Raw genomic sequence first — 20536 nt, forward strand, 5'->3', positions numbered from 1 at the left:
ATGGTAGTGAGAAAATGTATCCCCACTGCCCTCCATTGGAAAATAATTTGACTCAGCACTGAAGTCACTGGTTTGGAAAGCCTAATTTATGGCCTTCTGTCTCCCCAGCCTAGGTACCTGGCATGTGGAAACACTGCTCAGCTTTGAGATTTTTTTGGGGGGGATGTGGATACCAAGATGCTGTCATTACAGACATGTACTTTAATAAACAATTTTATCAATCAATTTTATTCATTAAAATCATAAGGCCACAAGATAATTTTGAAAAAAAAAATTGCTAAATGCAGGAAATATTCCAGGAAGTTGATACTCTTCCCTGAATGCACATCTTGTGACCTTTAACCCCAGTATCTTGGTAACCTGCTCTACATAAGTTTGTAGGACATCTATTATTTAAAAAGTACAAGGATAAGCATATTACACACAGACCTCTCCTCCTCCCCACACACACATTCATAACAGTACTTTAATCTGTCTCGAATCGACTTCAAACCCATTTTGCTCTTAATGGGAGTTATTCATTTTCACTTGAAAGGTAATACATGACGGCTGGATATTTAATGTGATGGACTGGCTGCCGATTAACTAGGTGCTGTAACATTCTAGACAGGGTCCCCCATGGCCCACTTCCCATCTCCTGCCCCCCGCAGACCTGATCCTGTGGAACTTTGTATCAGGGTTTAGACCTCACAGTGTGCGGGGCGCCCCTGCCTCAACACTCCCACAATAGGAATCTTTAATATTTTAGGGACTGAAGTTCCCCTACCCCCAGAAGGTTCCTAATTCTCCATTTTCTCATTTTTGCTTGCTGGTTATCCTCTATATATTAGCTCTTCAAATGCAACCTAAAGATGGGGCAGGTGGAGGCATTCGGTAGGTGGCACTTCAGAGGCTTATTTGTTAGTCATCTGCTCATCTTCCCTGTTTCTATCCCTGACCTGTAGGCATTGGGTCAGGGCCAGAGCACATAGTGAGGAAAGAGCCACTATATGCTTCTTTTCTAATAGACGCAAACTGAGATACAGATACTATTCCAAATACCCACCTGCCTTTTTGTTCGTCTGCCTGACCTGAAACAACACTTGCTTTTACAGGACCACGACACTACCTTACAAATGCCCTCAATCTGCCTGCAGCCTCCCCCGCTTTAGAACGACTGTCAGTTGTGCAGCTGCTTGGCAGTGTGAATGAATGGGCCCCGAGGCTGACACCACCCAACTCATCTCCTCGCTCGGAGCTGAAAGGCAAACCCAGTGTAACCCAGTGCAGCTTTCCCTTCCTCATAGGACCAAAGAGTCCATCCTCCTCTTTCAGTGCTGAATGTGAGATGAATTGTGATGAGGTTGCAGAGGTGACAATTCTGGTTTCAAAATCTACTATTCTTTCCCCCGGCATGGAGAGGGGAACTTTTATTACCTTTTTTTTTTTTTCCCCCAAACTCTCACACTGCTCTGGAATTCTAAAGCTTCCTTTGTGAGCTCAAGCTAAGGAGTTCTTGTAAAGTGTTTTAAGAAATGAAACCGCTCACTCATTTCTCTTTTTCCCTAGTAACAAAACAGCCCTGCCACAATATGAAATGCTGCATCTACTGGTATAAAAATTTCTACCCCAGACAACCTGCATTCGTCTTAGATCAGATCTGTCTAGAAGTGGACATTAGCCACCTGCAGTTCACTCGCTCCTTCTTTAAAGATAAAGCCATGCCATTCTTACAACAGATTCTATTAACACCCACTTACTATCCCACTGTGTTTCCCTGGGTGATGTGGGGACCGCTCCTAAGACCTAACTAGGCTGACAGGCCCCCTCGTAGCTTGACCTCAGACATTAAAATATCAGTCCCCATCAAGCCATGGCACTGCCCAGCCAGCATGGCTCAGTGGTTGAGCGTCGACCTATGAAACAGTAGGTCATGGTTCGATTCCCGATCAGGGCACATGGCCGAGTTGCAGGCTCCATCCCAGTGTGGGGCATGCAGGAGGCAGCCGATCAATGATTCTCTCACATCATTGATGTGTCTACCTCTCTATCCCTCTTCCCTCCTCTCTGAAGTCAATAAAAATAAGCATCTAAAAAAATGACATGGCACCTAAATCTTTATATAGTTCTGAAGATAGGCAAACAATTGTACAAGTTCTCCATGAGCATGCTGGGTGAGGGTTTGCTCTAGGCCACGGGCAGTCTACGGTTTCCTCAAGCTGCTTCTCTCTGAGCAACTTCAAAAGGGCCAGTCTCTCAAAATCAATTTCTCCTTCAGTTCTGTCACCAGCACACATGGTAGGCATAAGTAAATGAGGTGGTATGGATACCAAGAGAGAAAGCTCTGTGGTTTTCTGCTTTGGAGACTTTTCTAAACTTTGACTTAAATTCTAGGAGAGATGTCACAGTCTCAAAAACATTATTTAAAAAATCAATGACTGATCACTTTAAGGCCACTATGACATCACATTAGCTAAATGGAAATAGATGCCCCCGAGACAGCCATGGTTTCAACAGTACCTGGAAACTTGGGTTTCTACTGGCAACAAAAATGCAAACGACCTGTGCTGGTTTCCCCAATAATGACAAAATAAACCAGAAACAATGTAGATTTTTTTATGTGTTATGTAAATAATGCTATATACACTCCAATGGGTAATAGAAGATATTAAAAGTGATAGCTATGAAGCAATATGGAAGCGTCCCTGAGAATGTTCATTGGTAAAATGTGCATTATTCCATGATATAGCTACATAAAAAATAAGACGAGAAGAAAATGTTGCATTTGGGTGATGGCATGATGGACCACTTTCCTATTTTCTAAGTTTGTCATGTAGTTCTATTCTAAAATATTATAATTAAATATTTTACCATTTAAATTCAACTGTCCATGCAAAAGTTGATATTTGGATCCATACTGTGAAAAACACCAGGTGGTATTTTTTTCACTTTGCTGGTTGAAGCAATTTTTCTCATTTTGGCAGCTATGTCATACGAAAGTATGTTGTTAAATCCCAATGAACCTTCCACAGACAACATGCTGGGTTCCTGGCACTTCAAAGGGGATAAAAATGTGGCTAGGACCCATGTGAGTGCATGCACCATAGATCACATACTCAATAAAGTCAGGCAAACGGGGTATTTATGACAACGGAATGCTGGGTCAAACACCGGCTGAAACCTGATAGGATGTGAGCTGTGGGTTCCACCATGCAAACTTTACAAGGAGTGAAAAAAACACTTGCTCAGCTTGTTAGGAGTCATGGCTGCCTTACCTGACTGGTTGGTGAGGCACAAAGGGACTGGCATGTCCTTGTTATGGAGGGCAGAAAATTCAAAGTTGGCTTTCTAGGCCGAGAGCCACCAACCACTTTCCCTTAAACTGCGACGGCTTGGCCACTCCACCTGACAAATACTGGGAGGCAAACCTGAGTCCTGGCCTTCCATTTTATTCTCTTAGGCTCCTCTATATTCCAGGCCAAAGAATTTCATTTCAAAGGGAAACACAGTTATCAATGCATAGCCTCCTCAGGGAAAGTCATGTATGCACAGAAACATCAAGTTCCAGATATCTTTGTTTTTAACACATTTGTTTGGAAAGTATTTAACCTCTAAAATATTTATTTAAAAAAGCTACTCCTCCTCACATACTAATTAGAGGGAGTAGGGAAGGGATGAGAGTCAATCCAAATTCATTCAGGTTTTTGCAGTTTTCAAGATATGGCTTTATTATGCTCTAAGCACCTAGCATAATTAAAACAAGCTTAGTAAAGCTTGACTTACATTAAAGAATAGGTAAGAATAGTATAATTTAGAGGTCTTATAAAGTGCCAAGTATGGTAGAAACACAGCCACTGTAACTTCACCTGATAAAACCACTCTTCCTAGGATGACTTCTCATCCAATTCAAATCCTCACTAACAAATTGACATCCGAGTCACTGAAATTTTGGCAACAGAAAACTTCAGAGTTGGACGCACAATACCATAGCCAGCCAGTGACTTCATGCCAACACTCGCCTCGTCTGTGCAGCTCTGAAGCCAGGTAAGATGTGGGGCTGCTGCCTCATGAAAAAGAAACCTGAAGAAAAACTGAAAGTAGAAATGGGACCTTACAGTACCCAGTTTTTAGCTTTTTCTAATCATTAGCCAAGACATTGTCTTGCCCTCCAAGAAAACCACAAGTACTCGTAGAATTTGTTTCTGTTTCATGATCTCATTATGCAACATACCGCGCTGCTGGCATGGTGGGCGTTCTCTGCTGCAGGCCAGCCTCCCTTTGGCCAGAGACCTCCCTCGGGGAGACCCCGGGACGCAGTGAGCTACCCAAGCTGCTGGGAAATTCCTTCTGCATTTCCTCTCTTCATGGTGGAGTGGTACTTGGAGCTGGTATTCACCAAAGTGCTGGCCCTTTGCCTTTTGGAGGCCCTGAGGTGAGCCCACTGAGGGCCTGGGATGCTGCCTGACATTTCATCCTTGTAGAGAGGCCAAGGGCAGCTGCCACCCCCACTTCCCAACCATCAGACTCTTAGCTAAAGTACCACTGACAGCCCCTCCATCTAAACTTCCATCTCCCAAACCAGCAACATAATGGAGGAGCCAATTAAATGATTATTAATTCATGCTACTTTCCGTAAGCCAGAGGTTCTCATCGCCTTGTGTTCCGTAAACCAGCTTGCCACCTGCCCCAGAAATTTACAGCAATCTTTGATCTATCACCATTGACCAAAGAAAGAAAAACTCATACGGCTCCATCCTCAGTGTTTGAGTTGGGACAACTACTCCAGCACATGAGACATGGAAGCCTCGCTAGATCTGAAAATGGTCGTTCAGCTCATAACATGAAATGAAAGGTGCTGTGTGAGCCTTCCACAGCCGCCCCCCTCAACTCCTCGGGGCCTCGGACTACTACACAGCAGAAATGCCTGGTTTTCATAAGGTCTTCTGTGCTGTTGGACTTTGTGGTCTTCAGACTGCCCTTGAAAGTGGAGCTGCTCTTGGCATTCGCGCGCAAGGCCCTCCCCAGAGGAGAGGCCAGGATTTCCTCTTCGCATCTCCTGCGGAGCTACTGTACTTGATAAGTGGCCAGCGTGCTGGCTAAATTCTCTTCCTCCCCTAACACAGAGAACAAGTTGCTGCCAACTTGGCCTTTAAACATGCAGGGTCTCATTCTACCTCCAACCAAGCACTTAGAGATGTTTCTGAGAGGACTCGGGAAACTTGCGGGAAGCAGTGAGAGGCATGCACTGCCTGCCCGGCGGGGTGACCTTCACGCCATGACTGACACGAGGCTGGGCTTCTCCCTTCCCAGTGAGGCGTGGAGTTGGTCTTCCCTCAGGCCACAGGTGAAAGATTAAATATGGCTGTTCCCCATGAACCTGCCCACTCTAAAGCAAACACAGACACTGTTGAAAGAAATCCAGAAGGAATAACCTCCATGGGCCCCATCTGCAGTGCGATCCAGAGCAATGACAGGCTGCTGGCTTAGGGAAGTCTTGGTTTTTCCATGTGTCCAAGAGAATCTGTGAAAAGAGGGCGCATCCCTCTGGGCTTCCCAGGCCTTGGTGCCTGCAGGCCCCACTAACCTGTGTTTCAGCCGTGGGGAAGATGCAGGGAGCCACACCAGTCCCTGTGCCCACAGTCAGCAAGCTGGGTGTGGGAGACTGTGCTAGGCTGGGGGCCCACTGCTGCCCCAGTCAGCTGCCCCAGGTGGAGTGGCGGGCCCAGGCTGATCATCTTTGGGGGAGAAAATAGTGCTAAGCCCTACATCAGAGGCATCAATCTGTTGCACTAATTCCTTGTTGAAATATGCATAAGGCTGCTTAACTACACTGATTTGAACTCCCAGAAGGCCATCCCACAATTCAATTTCAAGATACCTTGCTCCCTCTATGTCAGGTTTCTGAATGAGCCACCAGGCAAAACAGAGCCACCAGCCACCACCTCATTGAGACCAACATCGGCTAATGGTCTATTTAATAAGGTCTACATTGGGCTGCCACCATGAGCCTGGCTTGTGCCAGGAGCTGGGGACCAAAGGGGCAAGACCCAATGTCTCACTCTGAGGTATCAGCCTGCCTTTCTTTGGCCTCTTGTCAGCTACCCCCAAGCAGCCTGTCCTCCCCTGGCAGAGCCTCGTGCGCTGTGCACAGATGCCACCTGCAGCTGTGGTCATGTCCTGTGAGCATGGCAGCCAGGGTCGGGATACAGGGGGCTGCAGGATCACATTGCCCTCGGGCTTAATTACAGGTTTGTGACGACCGACCGGGGACTTGGAGAAAACCAGAGGTTTCTCCAAGAGGCACGTGAACTGACAGAAGAAAAAGTCCAGAGGTACAAGATGTAGGTCAAAACAAGGGGCAGTGTGGGCTATTCTGGGGCCAGGCCAAAGTTAATTACAGAAGTTCATCCAGTCCCCATCGAATCAAACACTAATTAGGATCATTGGGATCTCTGAGCCCTAACCCAGGGCAGATTCTCAGAGACTGGAATGTAACAACACTCAGTTTTACAAAAACTATCTTCCTAACTTACTAAATATTAAGAGTGAAACTGAACTTGTGAACATAAACACATAAAATCTGGGTCCAGCGTGGTGACGAGACACCAAGAGCTCTGACCTTAACTTTTCAGTGTCCCTAACAAATCAACCTCCCCATGATCCGCCAAGGACTTCTTGCTAGTCCAGGAGTGTGAGACTATTCAGGGAAGAAAGACATCACTGGGTCTCTGTAAGGCTGGAAAGTGGGAGTGAGTCTCCACTCTTCTGTAGGGTTAAGGTTGCAAGGATACTGGAAACGTCTCCTCTTGGAATTTTGTACAGCACTGAGAGGGAACGCCCCACCAAGCCTTATCTATATCAATGCTTCTCTGTCTCCACTGAATCCCTCGCTCAGTGGGCTCACAGTGCCCCAAAGGCCCAGGACCAATGATCTGTGTGAAGGGGGGACGGGCTCTGGTGTACCTGCAGGGACTCCTCAAGAATGGACGAGTTCACGTGCTGTTCTCCCGTGGCCACGTTCTCTGCGCACAAAGGCATCAGTCCCCTGGCTGAGTTACAGTGCACAGGGGTTTGCAGTGCTGGCTGCTACCTCGTCAGATCCCAGCTGTGTGACCTCGAGCTTTTCACTTGACTACACTGAGCTCTCGCTTTCCTCATCCATCAATGGGATATCAGTGTCTACTCACAGGGTTTCTGTGAGACTAGCCAGAGAGATCAGCCACACGAAGCCTACCACAGAGTCCAGCACGGGTGTGTGTGTGTGTGTGGGGCGGGGGGGGAGCTCACACATTGGTTGCTATGGTTTCATTCTTAGAAGTATTTATGGGAAATAATATGGGTCCACATGTGGGCACATGACAATTGAGCGAGGGGAGAGGCCTGGTTTTAAAGAAAGCAGACACCTAGGTTTGCCTTTTCTGTTTATCAACATGGAATAATCCTACTAGCCCATGGGTTTGAAGTCTAGAAAGCAAAAAGTAGAATAACTTGGACTTGAAAGTGTTTACGGTTATGCTATTTTACCCACCGACTGTTAATGAAACGTTCAAACAGTACGAAGCACTTTGTAGGTGCTGGAGAGAACAAAAATGTATGAATGCAGGGCTGGGGAGAGGTGAACAGGCAGAGCAGTGAAAATACACTGTGTGGTGCTATAATGACATCATACATGTGTCCCAACCCACATGTGTACAACCCCAAGAGTGAGCTCTGAGGTAAACCATGGACTTAGGGGGATTATGATGTGTCACTGTAGGGTCACCATTTATAAAAATGTACCATCTGGTGAGTGAAGGTGATAATGGGGGAGGCTGTGCATGTGTGGGGGTAGAGAGGGTAATGGGAAATCTCTACCTCCTTCAATTTTGTTGTAAACCTAAAACTGCTCTAAAAAAAAATAAAGTCTTATTTTTTTAAAAAAGATTAATGCCACATAGCCCCGATCATTAAGAACTACAATTCTGTCTGACAACTAGAGAAACAGGACTTCCATGTTTCCTCCTCCAGTCTTCCTACAGTAAGAGAAAATGACTACGTTACGTGTTCTTTCGCTTTATAATCTGGGGAATATATGGCTGACCCAGAAGGAAATTGGGATTTGATCACAAATCTGACACCCAGGAGTTCCCATCTCTGAGCCTTGGTTCTCCAGGCTCCAGAGAAAGGTCCTGTTGGACCAGGAAGAATGTGCAAGTCTCACGAAGGTGCGCTGATACCCGAGAAAGACACCAGGGTATTTTTTAAAAATCATGACCATGATTCTAATAATAGAGGTGCCTCCCCCATCAGCACCAAAGCTCAAACTGAAACAAAGTGGAGAGATTACATGGCCCCTTTGGAAGAACAATATGCAAATCCATAAGGTATTTTCTATAGTGATGAAAAATGATTTGCTCCCTAATCTACATTTTCACAGCCTTTTATTTATACCGTGATGATAATTCTCATGACACTGTAACATAGCTATGTAATTACATACGATGCCCCTTCTAGAAAGTACGTTCCTTACTTTTTTGTACACCCTGTATCTGCCTTAGATATCTGCACAAAAATATTTGCGCAATAGATGTAGTCCCTTATCTCTCCCATGACTTACACATAAACCCTCCGAGCCAGGACCCTGAATTACTGGAATTCAGGCGAGTCCAGATATGTACCACACCCTAGATCTATTTTTGCTTCCCAACATAAAAATAGTTCAAATGGTTTGTTTTCAATTGTGAGACAGAATTCTGCCTGCAGTGACTTTAAGCATCCAAGTTATACTGAAAGTGGCCTAGAAAATAAAAAAGAGGGTGGGGGAGGGGACAAGCGGACTCTGGAAAAGCTGACATGGCCACACAATTCCAGTCTGTGTGCAAAAATGTAAAACCAAAAGCAGTTTCCGTTGGCAAGAGCGTGAACTGCCAAGGGGCCGTGCAAGGCAGGCTCCCAGCATTCCCTTGCACGCACCCTACTGCAGAGGCACATTTACTTCTGGGTGAGGTGGAGAAATGGGACCAAGGTCCCAAGGATGCAGAGCTAGGCCAGAAGGATTTCTGTAGAGGCTGATGGTGGTAAATGGCCTGGTTTCCAGCAAACATCGGGCTGGGATATGGGAGCCACTCAAAGGCACTGACATGAGCCTTCAAGGATGTCTCCATTGACATCCTCATCACACTAAGCTCTGGAAACAGCCTGATGGGACCCAGCAATGCAGGCCAGGTGACAGAATGTGGAGCTCTGAGGTCCCACCAAAAAGGGCGGCATGGTACTATCTGGCCTCCATGGAAAGAGCCTCAGGGCCTATCTGGACTCTCCCCAGCCTCCTGATCCACACCCTCTCAACCAGCCAGGTAGGGAAATCCTTCCAAGCTACCAGCACCCCGACTTTACACATTAATATTCTCTAAGATTCCACACTACTGTTCACCGTCTCTCCTCTAATTATACTTCTAAGGAGTTCCAGAACTGCAAGAAACCATTTAGCCCAACCTACATTTTCCAGATTTGGAAACTGAGGTTAGAGATCTAAGGTCATGCAGCAAATCTTCGTGGTAGAGTCAGATCCCGAGCCCAGCGGTTTTGCTAACACATAACACTTCCTCTCAGGACATACCTTCTTTTGTCTTTATGGATTCAATTTCTTAAGTATATTTTTTTAGTCCCTTTCCATTCTCTGTCACAGATTACCTTTCAGGCACTGAGTCCCCCATACAATGGCATCGCTATTACACAAAGCTGCGAACAACAGGGAGAATAGCGGCAGAGCTGGTAATAGATTTGCATCAGGATGTGCCTGACCTGCTTTTTTTCAACCTCAGTAATTAGAAAGACATTGGGTCTGTAGGAATTACTCAGATGCAGTGAGAGCGGTACACTATACATTTATGTTAAACATGTCAAATCCGATTGAAATCATGCCTGCCAGCACCATCTTCCATAAACACACTTCTCCCCAACAGTCGCCCAGACCTTGCCAGCCCATTAATACCTCCTTTAATAGCAACCTTCCACAGATTCCAATCAGGGACGCTCCACTGCACTAATTGCTCTGTGTTAGGTGAGCATCATGGGTTTAAAAAACCCTTCGAGGCATTCTCCTAGAAAAACAGCACTCCAACAACAATTCTAACTCAAAATTCTACAAAAATATAAGCAGGGACATCATTTAGGGGTTTCTGAAACATTATCACGGTGTTAGTGTAAGTTGGGCTGTTCCCCACATTTTGTTTGTTTTTAAAGCGCCAATACCCCTACTCATCTTGTCTCAAATTAGTTTAACTAGACCTGGCTTATGCTCTATTGCCGGAAACCATAGCGGCTCAGGATTTAAATAACCATCTTGCTGTGATTCTTTGCCAAGAGTTCAATTTTTCCCCTAATTATTGGTGATAAAGCATCACATTAATTGTACATCACTTAATTTATAGCAATTAATGATTGACTGAACAGTCACTGCATTAATTATTGTTCAGTGGCTGACACTGGGGGCTCTTCAATCTAGAAGACACACTTTCAAATCCACACTGCTAAAGAGAACAAGGGACCATTCTCACATTTCAAAACAAAACCACAAAATTGGACGGTGGAAACGACTGTGCATTAGGGGAGAGGCTTTGTTTCACGGGACCTGCTGCGCCCACCCTCTGCTGGCCCACGAGCCCCGAGGAGATGTGACCCTGAGTGTTCACAAGGGCATGTACATGTGCCAGCACTCACCACCATGGGAGCCAGGCCGGGGCTGGTGGGAAGAGGGGGCTGGTTACTTACAGTATCTGTTTCATGGAGTGGGGGGTGAGAATCAATGACATAATGTATAGAATCTATATAAAGTAATGCTTCCCAACTCTTTTTCACATCATGGCACACACAGAAAAGGGTGGCAAATTGGTAAAACAGATGAAGTTGCTACTGACGCAGCCCCAGCAGCCCCCTGCCCCACCCAGCCAACCAAGGGCTGTGGGGACAGCACACCTGTGTCCTTGTGAGCCCTTCAGGCAGGCCTGCGGGGAACGACAGGTGTGAACACTCCAATGGTGCCTGGCAGGGTTAGAGCTAATGTAGCCTTCATGATAACCGGGAAGTTACACCTGCCTGCACTCTTTCGGGGTTGTCATCTACAGCTGGACTCGCCACCATCCACACACAGCTGTTTTCATTAAACTTAAATAAAATTTTAAAATTCCGTTTCTCATGGGTACTAGCCACCTTCCAAGTGCTCAGCAGCCATCCATGGCTAGTGGCTGCTGTACTGTCCAGCACAGAAAGTTCCATGGGGCAGCACTGGTCTCAGTAAGAGAGTTCTCATGGCGGTGGGCGGTCTTGAAACTGCCCTGGAGTGATATAATCCTGGAGGCGAGGCCTCTAACCTCACAGAACGTGGATCAGTGGAACTCTACCCAGTGTCCGGCATGTGGGGAGAGTCCCAGCCACTGACGGTGGGGGACTGACGCTGCCGTGACTCAAATACTACCTTGCTTGTCTTTTTGCCACTCAAGGAGAGAGACCCGCCTGCGAAATGAAAGGAGCCCAGAGAGGGTTACTAAGAGACACCAAGAAGGAAACGAGGAGTCCCCATTCCAATGTGGAAAGAGCCAACTAAAAAATTTTGGTAAAGATTATCTACTCCTGCACAAACCACCCAAACTACATAATCAATAGCTGAGAAAATGCCAATTAGCCAGGCCCGTTTGAAATATTATTAATCTGCATCATGAGCAGCCACTAATCAACAGTACAAATTGTGAAATCACTATTTATTTATTTGCCAGGAGGAAGCACTCCCCATCACAGTTAATCAGATAGGAACAGCTCAATTTAGGAAATAAATGGAAAAAACACAGACATTTTTCATAAAATACTGAGGATCCCAAAGCTGGCCCCCACATTGATTCCAAGATCAAACGACCAAGTCCTTTAATAAAGCCTGTCATTACACACTCAGACAATAGAGACAAAATTATGCTCCAGGTCAAAAGGATCATTTGTGGGAGTTGGGACAAAATTTTCCCTTCTCTCTTTACTGCTGTGCAACTGACAAGGTGCACTTCTGAGTTACTCATTCATTCTCTGTTTGCCTGGCTCATCTCTGTCTTTTGGAGATAAAGTGTGGCCTGTTGTATGAATGAATGAACGAAAGAACAAGAAAATGGAGTCTTATTAAAGAATTTCATTTTTACGGTGTTCTTTTGAGTCTTCTAGGAGGCTCTGGGCTCCCTAGCATGTCCATAACACTGTGAAGGCACACTTCCACTGAATCACAAACACCTTGAATGTGATTCAAATGAACCACCCTCAATCAAGCTTACCCTGAACTGGTGTAAGCAGGGGTGGGGACTGTCCAGCCAGTGGGTCATATAAGGCCTGTGAAATCATTTGGTCTGGCCCTGCCAAGGCATTAAGGATGAGTTAATTAAATGTTTGATCAATTACAGCAGGCTAATTTTTAAGTTTATAATTTTGTATGGCCCTTGAATGATGTTATAAATATCCAAATGGCCCTTGGCAGAAAAAAGGTTCCCCACCCCTGGATTAGAGAGACATATACAAAGTACTCTGCAAAGGGTCTGGCACACAGTAGGTGCTTTGTAAATGGCAATTACTTCTTGTTGTTTTCTTAGTGTCCTTAGCATACAGAATGCAGGAAACTATGCACCAAAGATCATTTGCATGATCTCACTTCATCCTTATATACTGTTCCCTCCCAGCTTCTCAACATCCCCAGAAGCCACACGCTGCCTGGTGCCTTTCACGCTCCTATGGGAGGCCCAGAAGAGAAACTGCGACTAGTTCTCCCAATCTTATTTAATTAAATTATTAAAAACAACACCAAAACCCTTCCTATTATAGAGCTTGCTATATGTGAGGCACTGCTCTAAGAATCCCATATTCAAGTAATCAAGTAATCTACACAGCTATCCTGTGGAAATGGGGGCAGTTTTTAATCACCATCCCATGTGAGGAAACTGAGGCCTGGAAAGGGTAAGGTACCTCGAGCGAAGTCACAGAGCTAGTAAGTGGCAGAGTCAGGATCTGAAACAAAGCACCCAAACCATAAAAACAAAGGACAGATAGTCTGAAAGGTTACTCAGTCTTCAAACTGAGTTTGTGAAATCCTCTTCCCCGGGCAGATTTGTTTAACTGCTATCTGTTTGCAAAGTCTGTCTAGATCACGCCTTAATAGTACAGCAAAAACTGGGGTCTTGGTCCATGCAAAGCCACACAGGACGATCCTTCCCCGACACTCAGGGCCTCTGAGCACAGACGTCCATGCCCTACTTCCTGGTCCTTCCAAACCTCCCCAAGGTGCTGATGCTTGGCCCTCAGTGCTATCTCAAGCTCAGGTCCTGGACACCCCAGAGCCCAGTGCCAAGGAGACAGCAAGCAGCGTGGACGTAAAGTCCGCCTAGTGCACCGTCCACGCTCTCAGCACCCCTCCCTGTCTTTGGAAGCTGTTATCTACCTCGCGAGTTTCTCTCTTCCAGGCGGAATAGCCCTGATTTCTTCGGCCTCTTCCCAGAGGCAGTATTTCTCAGCCTTCAGTCATTTTCATTGCTGTCCTCTGGCCTCTCTCCAAGATTCTGTATCTTGTTTAAAGAGTGGAGGCCAACACTGCACATGATTTAAGAACAGTCTTGCCTGGAAAGTAACAAAGGCCCAACCAATACAGACTCCAGAAGGTAAATATTTTCTCCAAAAAAACACAAAACACCCTGAATATTACAATGTTAATAATGGAGGGCAGTAAGACTTAGCACAATAATTTTTGCTGCTTGTCCTATCATTTCCTCTAATTATTGTGGTGGTTTCTGGTAGACTTATCTGTCCCGATAAGTCTTCTCAGAAATGATTTTGCTCCTCAAAAACCCTAAGCTTTTCTTCTTAGTCTCTGCTCTTAGTACAGGAATCCAGTCATCATGAGAGATGGTCGGTTCCCTTTTCTCAGCACCAGCTTTTCCAGAAATAGCACTTCCTTTCCTGACTTCTTCCATTTCTTCTGCTCTTGGTAAGACGGCCTCTTGCCTGGCTACACTGCCTGCCTTCCCTCTGGGTGCATTTCCAGGTGTGGGTGCTCACGCTGGGGAACGAGATAGGGCACACGAATCCTACCCAGGCCCCAAATGCAGGGCGAAGCCCACCCTTCACCACAGACTCCTTACGAGACTGGGGTGACCCTGATCAGGTTCCACATGGCAAATCCCTCTGCTGGGCATGGGAGCAGGTGGGATAGGGGCCTAGATCTTAGCCAGAGAAAGAACCACATCCAGGGCCAACAACAGGGAGGGGCTGCCGAAGAAATGTGACCTCACAAACATAGAAGCCCCCAACATAGCCAGGCCCCTGGATGCTCAGTAAACAAGATGGTTTGGGGGCCATTTAAAAAAACCTCTACAAGTTCCTTAATAGAACAGAATAGAAGGAGAATGAAGGTGACCACTCAAAAAAGGAAAAACAGAATTCTCCAACATGTGCAGAGGCAAGCTTTCCGGTGGATTTAAGGATGCATTTGCTCCTGCTCCCTGCCAGGCAGCCTCACCCGTCCCAGGAGGAGCACGGGGCTCCAGGGCAGCCGCACACACTACCTGTCCACTTGCTCTGGTCCTTCTCGCCTCCACTCTCCGGGTCTTTGGCAACCTCCTCGGGGTCAGCAGCTGCTTCGCTGGGCCCTTCAACATCTTCAATGGCTTCTTCTGAAACAGAAGGGGAAAAAATGTCAATGATTAAAACTAGACCGAAGATGGACTCCTGGCTCCTACTCCAAAGGATTACCAACTACAAGACACAGACCCGATGACCGTGCCTCCTCTCCTCCCCGTGGGCCAAGGCCGGCTGCACGGGCTACGCCGAGGCCTGGGCAAGCAGTGGGGCTGTCCTTCCAGCTCCCCGGCACGGGCGTGGGACTCTCCTTGGACATGTGAACAGGAGGTTTTTCCAGATGGGTTCTGAATGCCTCATTTGAGTGTTTCTTATTGAAAAGCCAATCCTGTTGAAGAAATACTAGTAACTCTATCCAAATTCCTGAAGTTGCATGCAAGTCTTTTACACTTGAAAATGCAAAATTTTACACTTGAAGGTGCAAAAGAGGAGCTTCTTGCCTGGCTCCAAGTCCACTGAACGTGACTTGACTCAAGCATTGGCCCCTCATAGGCCGCAAGGTGCCTGCAAACGTGCCAGATTGTGGCGGGAGGGTTTGTGGGTTTTTTTTTAATAGTCATTCATACTTTGAAGAAGCATAAAGTATTGGTCATATGATTTCATCAATGTGAAGAGTTCTAGAAAATGACATCTGTGGACACATCAGGCGTCAGCGGCAAGGAGGAGAAAAAAACGGTAAAAGAATCATACACTTTCCTTTTGAAGTCACTCCATTCGTTACTCACCGCTGGTTTAAAACTAACCAAGGGAATTTTCTCCAGCTCAACACACAATGCTTTAGTGAAGGTAGAGGAATGGTCATTCCAACAGCAGGTTAATCATGAAGTAAAATGCCACTTGCCCATGTGGGGAAGAGGATAAGACACTCCAGGTGCTGGGGGAGAGGGAGGGAGACATGTCCCTCTCACTCTCCTGGCCCTTTGGATTGTTAGCCAACATATTCATTGGGAATGGGCTGGCAAACCACGGCGGGGTAATGCTGACATGTAGGGTACTTTGAAGAGCACAACGGCCTGGGTACAGGCACGTAAGCTGCCCATGTCCATCACCTGAGGTCGGTACCAGACCCGACCCATGGACACCTGGTATTAGGGTCCAATCTAGGATCGTGGATTTGGGGCTCTGTCCATTGTCACCCTAGGTCCATCCCTCCAATTGCAACTCCACTTTTCAACATGTCAAGGTGTAATACTCTCCAACCTTCCAGAAAATAGTTTCCAAATTTTATCTCACGATGGAAGTCAAAGGTGTTCAGAGTAAACTGACTTCAGAGAGTTTATAAAACACTTGAGGGAAGAAGTATCTATTTGGAGTCAGATTTTCCTAATTCTTCCTGAAGAGACAACGGAAGTCTAAGGACTGGAAACTGAACTAGGGGTCAAGGAACATTCTTTCTTCATTACTTCCAATAGGGGATTTATGAGGCAGTCACGGGGAACTCGGATGAAATAAGATACTGATGATTTTCATCTCCAACTAAGAGGACTCCATGTATAATTTCTATATCTCCTTTTTTTCTTACTGTATATCATAAAGTTAACTTCTTCTCCCCATACCTACACTTAGTTCAAATAGAGAAAACTCAAGCAACCATGGTTTGAAGTCAATCAGATATACAGAGCCATGTTAACACTATACTTCATTAAGTAGAGAAACACACACACACACACACACACACACACGCGCGTGCTAGTAGAGCAAAAACAAGCAAGTTACACAGTATAATATATTTACCATCTTAATTATCTTCAGGCAGGATGTTCAATGCATATTTTTAGGCATTTGATACAATTGTTTGACACTATAATTATAAAATCCATCTTTGAATGGTGATGCTAGCATTTAGCCCATCGATATTACTAAGCTGGGTCTACCCAATGTACTAGGTCTATTAAAATATACTCATTTGCCCTTACATCCGGTGATACAAAATATCTGTGGTACTGGTACATTTGATTAATTAGATTATGCAAAGAGATGACTCAATGGTCTTTGCTCTCCAGACACACACACACACACACACACACACACACACACAATCACCTTAGATGGGGGCAGTCTGACACCACCGAAGTGGACAGTGTTTGAAGTCTGCTGCTTTGTGGAAGAGGGAAGGAATCTGCCCGCCCACAGAGGGGCTGTGTCCAAGGCCAACTCCTCTCTCCTGGGCCACTGAGCAGAGTTAAGAACTCATGTTTGGAAAGGCCCAAAGAACGGGTCAGTGCCAGAGTGACCGTATCTATTCAAAAGACAGACTGAAGAACAAACACATCACTGATGCAGTGAGCGAGGAAACCACGGTGCTCTGTGACTATTCCTGGAGTCCCTGCTCTCTGAGCCTACTTGGGCTTTTGTTTTCTGCCCTCCCTGCCCTACTCCAAGCAGAAACGTGAAGGCAGCTGAGTCTCAATGAGGCTAGTCCAGGAGCTGATTTGCTTCTCTTTCTTCCCCCTCCTTTTTAAGATTTAAAAATCAAGTCCTCTTTTCGAGTTCCTAGATTTAATATTATCATTTGCACATCATTCACTAAAAGACTATTATACGCTTGGTGGAAGAAGAAATGCTTAAGGAACTCCTGGACAAGCCATCTGCCTTTACAAGGGAGCAGTGTCCTCAGCCCAAGCCAAAAAACCAGGTCCCAGTCAGCCAGGCAGGAGCTCCTTGCAGTTCCACCTATGCCCTACAGGTGTCGCCCTCTGCATGGCCAGGCCTAGAAGGGCAGCTAGCTGCAGGAGGCAGACACTGTCTGGACCGCCTAACCTGAGCATGTGGAAGTAATATACGAGTGAACTGTCTGGTCCTAAGGAAATAAAATAGGACATTCATAAGCAGTTATACCATCTGTCTTTATACCATCATCATCAACAGCAAGAGGAAAAATAGCTCTTTAAAATGGATGAAAGCCCAGGCTGTCAGTAACCAGAAAACTGTGAGCTCTGAATACCAATAAAGGTAGAGAAAGATTAAAAAACAGTGATGCAAACTATGAATTCGTCTGGACAGCTCGGGCTCACAATGCTTTGCAGGCAGGGTATGTTTTATTGCCCTCGTCTCCCTGCTCTGGAAACATGTGGGAACCAGGAATGTGATGGCACCCGGCTCTGACACAGAGAGCTGTGGCCACACTCAGAGCTCCCAGGGCTGCTTATCTGGCCTGTTCCTTTCAGGAATGCATATCTGATACCCATGCTGGCACAGCCAAGCCTAGAGGAGGTTTCTCTCCACATGAAGTCCGTGGCAAATGGCCAGGGTCATGACAGAAGTCAATACTGTTCCTATAATATCAGCTACTGACAGATGGTGGGAACAAGTAAAGACCTGATGGACGGACAATCTGGTTTTATCTGGAAAATCCTGTCTTTCCTTCAGAAGACAAAGTTGTTTCTTCACCAACACATACAATAGTCACCAAGCCCTTTTTATGCTGAAATAGACAAAAGCATCTTCTCCCCAAAGAGTTTAATAATATTCGGAACCCAACCAGAACGCAGCAGGAATGCTCTCCGAGGGCTCAGCCAGGCTCGGGGTGAGAAGGTCATCTCAGCTCCCTCTGCCCGGCCTGCTCCTGGCAGGAGGCAGCAGGCCCAGTGCATTCCAGACAGAGGAGGTTCCTTTAAACCCCCCACAGAAGCTGCTCGGATGGCTACACCCCACAGTAGCCCTCAAACTAGCGCCCCCTCCCACCCCCCCCCCCCCAACCCCTGCTCCTGCTTGGATGTATTTTTATGCTAAAGGGCTGGGGAAATAGAAACAAATCTTGAATAACTGTGAGGTCTTCCTGGTGTCCCTTCAACTTACATGTAAAACTGGCTGAAGGCCTTTAAAAAATCTATTTCCATCACCACCTCCTTTTTACAACTGCTTCTCCCAGACAGCGCTCAAGCCAAACCCAACCTGCTCGTGTCACTCATGTCTCCCAGTTAAGGCAGAGCCCTCAGGTGTACGAATCTCAGCAGGTAAAATATATTCTAAAAGGGGAGGGTTGCTAGGGCAGCTAAGGTTTTGGGGTGATGATACCACAGATCCAGAAAATTTCCCTTCACTCAAGGTTTTGCTGACCACAAATGCGAAGTGTTCTCTTAACAACCCTGGCGTGCTGTTGAAGATGAGCGTGTGATTTCCGATCGGTGGTGAATTCTCTCTGCTCCCAAAGGAGGTGGGTGTGCTGACTGGCGACCCCATGGAGATTTGCAAGCATTTCTTGAACAACCTGGAAAGTGATTTTGGGAAGGAGCACCAGGCAGAAGCAAAATTAGAGGTGGCATCATCAGAAAGCCAGCACTCACCCACTGCGCACGCTCCCTTAACGTGTTACCCAAGAAAACTCGCCAGTTGCTAAAAAAATGACACCATTCATCCAACAGCTGGGGCCGAGTGCCATGTCCTCTGGGTGTATTTACAAATCGCTTACAGACTTGAAGGAGGGGGAGTCAATCAATGACTAAGACTAGTCCCTCTGTTCCAAACTCTTAACAGGATAATGTAGATTAATTCAAACCTTCCCCCAAACCTGACAAAGCCCCTTAACGCCTCGATGTGAAAGAAATTTGGAAATTCTTCTATCAGGGTGTCTGTCCCCAAAGCTCTCAGGCGATCGCGTTTCTTAAATAATACACCAGTCTGGATCCCTGAAGAATGAAATTGTTCTTTCCTTTTTCTTTGGGGGGAGCGATGTTGAAGGGTGGGGTTGAAATAAAGTGCGTTTGCCTGTCGGCAGGCTCAAGAGCTGAGAAACATTAGCTGTCATGAACCACAATCAAATCAGGTTTGAAATATTTAGCAGTGGCTTGGAAAATGCGCGGCGCAGCTCTGACAGGCGAGATGTGCACAGACACCCACTTTCCATTATAATGGAAATATCAGGCCTGTTCTGAATATGTATAACCCAGAAAAATGTATTGATTTTTCATTCGGCATTAAAAAAAATGAAATAGCCTGCAGCTGTCAAAAGCCCTTTGTTAAAAGCTCATCTTTCCTGGAATGAGGTTTACCAGAAACAAGTTTTAATTGTATATAGGACCTCTTCTTTGAAAAATAAAATAACCAACCAGCTTACTTTTAAGATAGGGTTAAAGCTTTTCCTTTCTCCATTTCCAACCTAATTAACCAAGGACAACCACCCAAGCAGGCGGGAAAGGCCGGCACATTCTGACGTGCAGGAGCGACATGGAGGGTAGCGGCTGCTTCTGCTTGGGGTCTCTGCAGGGGTAGCAGGACGAACTCCGTGACTGTACCTTGCCCCCTTGTTTCTGTAACTCCTGGGCAGGCGCTGGGCTCTGTGGCTACAGCCTCCAGGAAGGACACACCTTGGCCAATCGGTTGTCCTGAGGCATTGGCTGGCACAACTGGAAAACGGGGCCAAAACTCCAGCATGCCCAACCCTCACGGACTTCCTTTGTTACCCGCAGGAAACCTCTGATGGCTGTAATATGCTACAGAATCCACATGCTCTATTTTGTAAATACAGGTCAAATCAAACCCACGATATAAAAGATGGCTGCTCATGTCTAGAGCACTTACTAGTAGTTTGAGAAAGGTCCAGGGCATTAAAATTCTGCTACAATAGAAACTTGTAAGAGGACATGATGAACAGCAGACCTCCTGCTCCCACTCCTCGGCCCTCGTCTTGTTTGCTCTCCAGCCCGGGAGGAAGGGGTGAACAGTGGCGATGCTATGGCTGTACCCACAGGGTGCTCTCCCTCCGCCTTGGGCTACGTCCCAACTGCACAGTGACAGCCAAGCTAGGGTGCAATCACCTAAGTCTGTACACCTTCACAGATGTTCACTCCATGGTTTTTTCCACCAGGGGCGGGGGGGTGGGGGTGAGGGCGGTCTTTCCAGCCCTGACAGTGTGGCCGACAGTTGCCTGAGAGGTGGCTTGGAGCGATTACGTTTTCTGGATGGACAACACCCAGCCCCA

At 46.3% G+C, this 20536-nt stretch overlaps 1 protein-coding gene across 4 annotated transcripts in view; it reads right to left on the reverse strand.

Moving 5' to 3' along the window:
- ZFHX3 (zinc finger homeobox 3) overlaps positions 1–20536 on the reverse strand; it is a 974639-nt gene that overhangs the window by 32071 nt on the left and 922032 nt on the right. For all 4 annotated transcript variants that reach the window (XM_080646078.1, XM_080646081.1, XM_080646079.1 and 1 more), the window contains one exon: positions 14544–14651. In XM_080646078.1, coding sequence (XP_080502204.1) covers positions 14544–14651 — 108 coding nt within the window. The remainder of the gene's footprint in view (positions 1–14543; positions 14652–20536) is intronic.

This window comes from Plecotus auritus, assembly GCF_963455305.1.
Source record: "Plecotus auritus genome assembly, chromosome: 10".
Lineage (NCBI taxonomy): Eukaryota > Metazoa > Chordata > Mammalia > Chiroptera > Vespertilionidae > Plecotus > Plecotus auritus.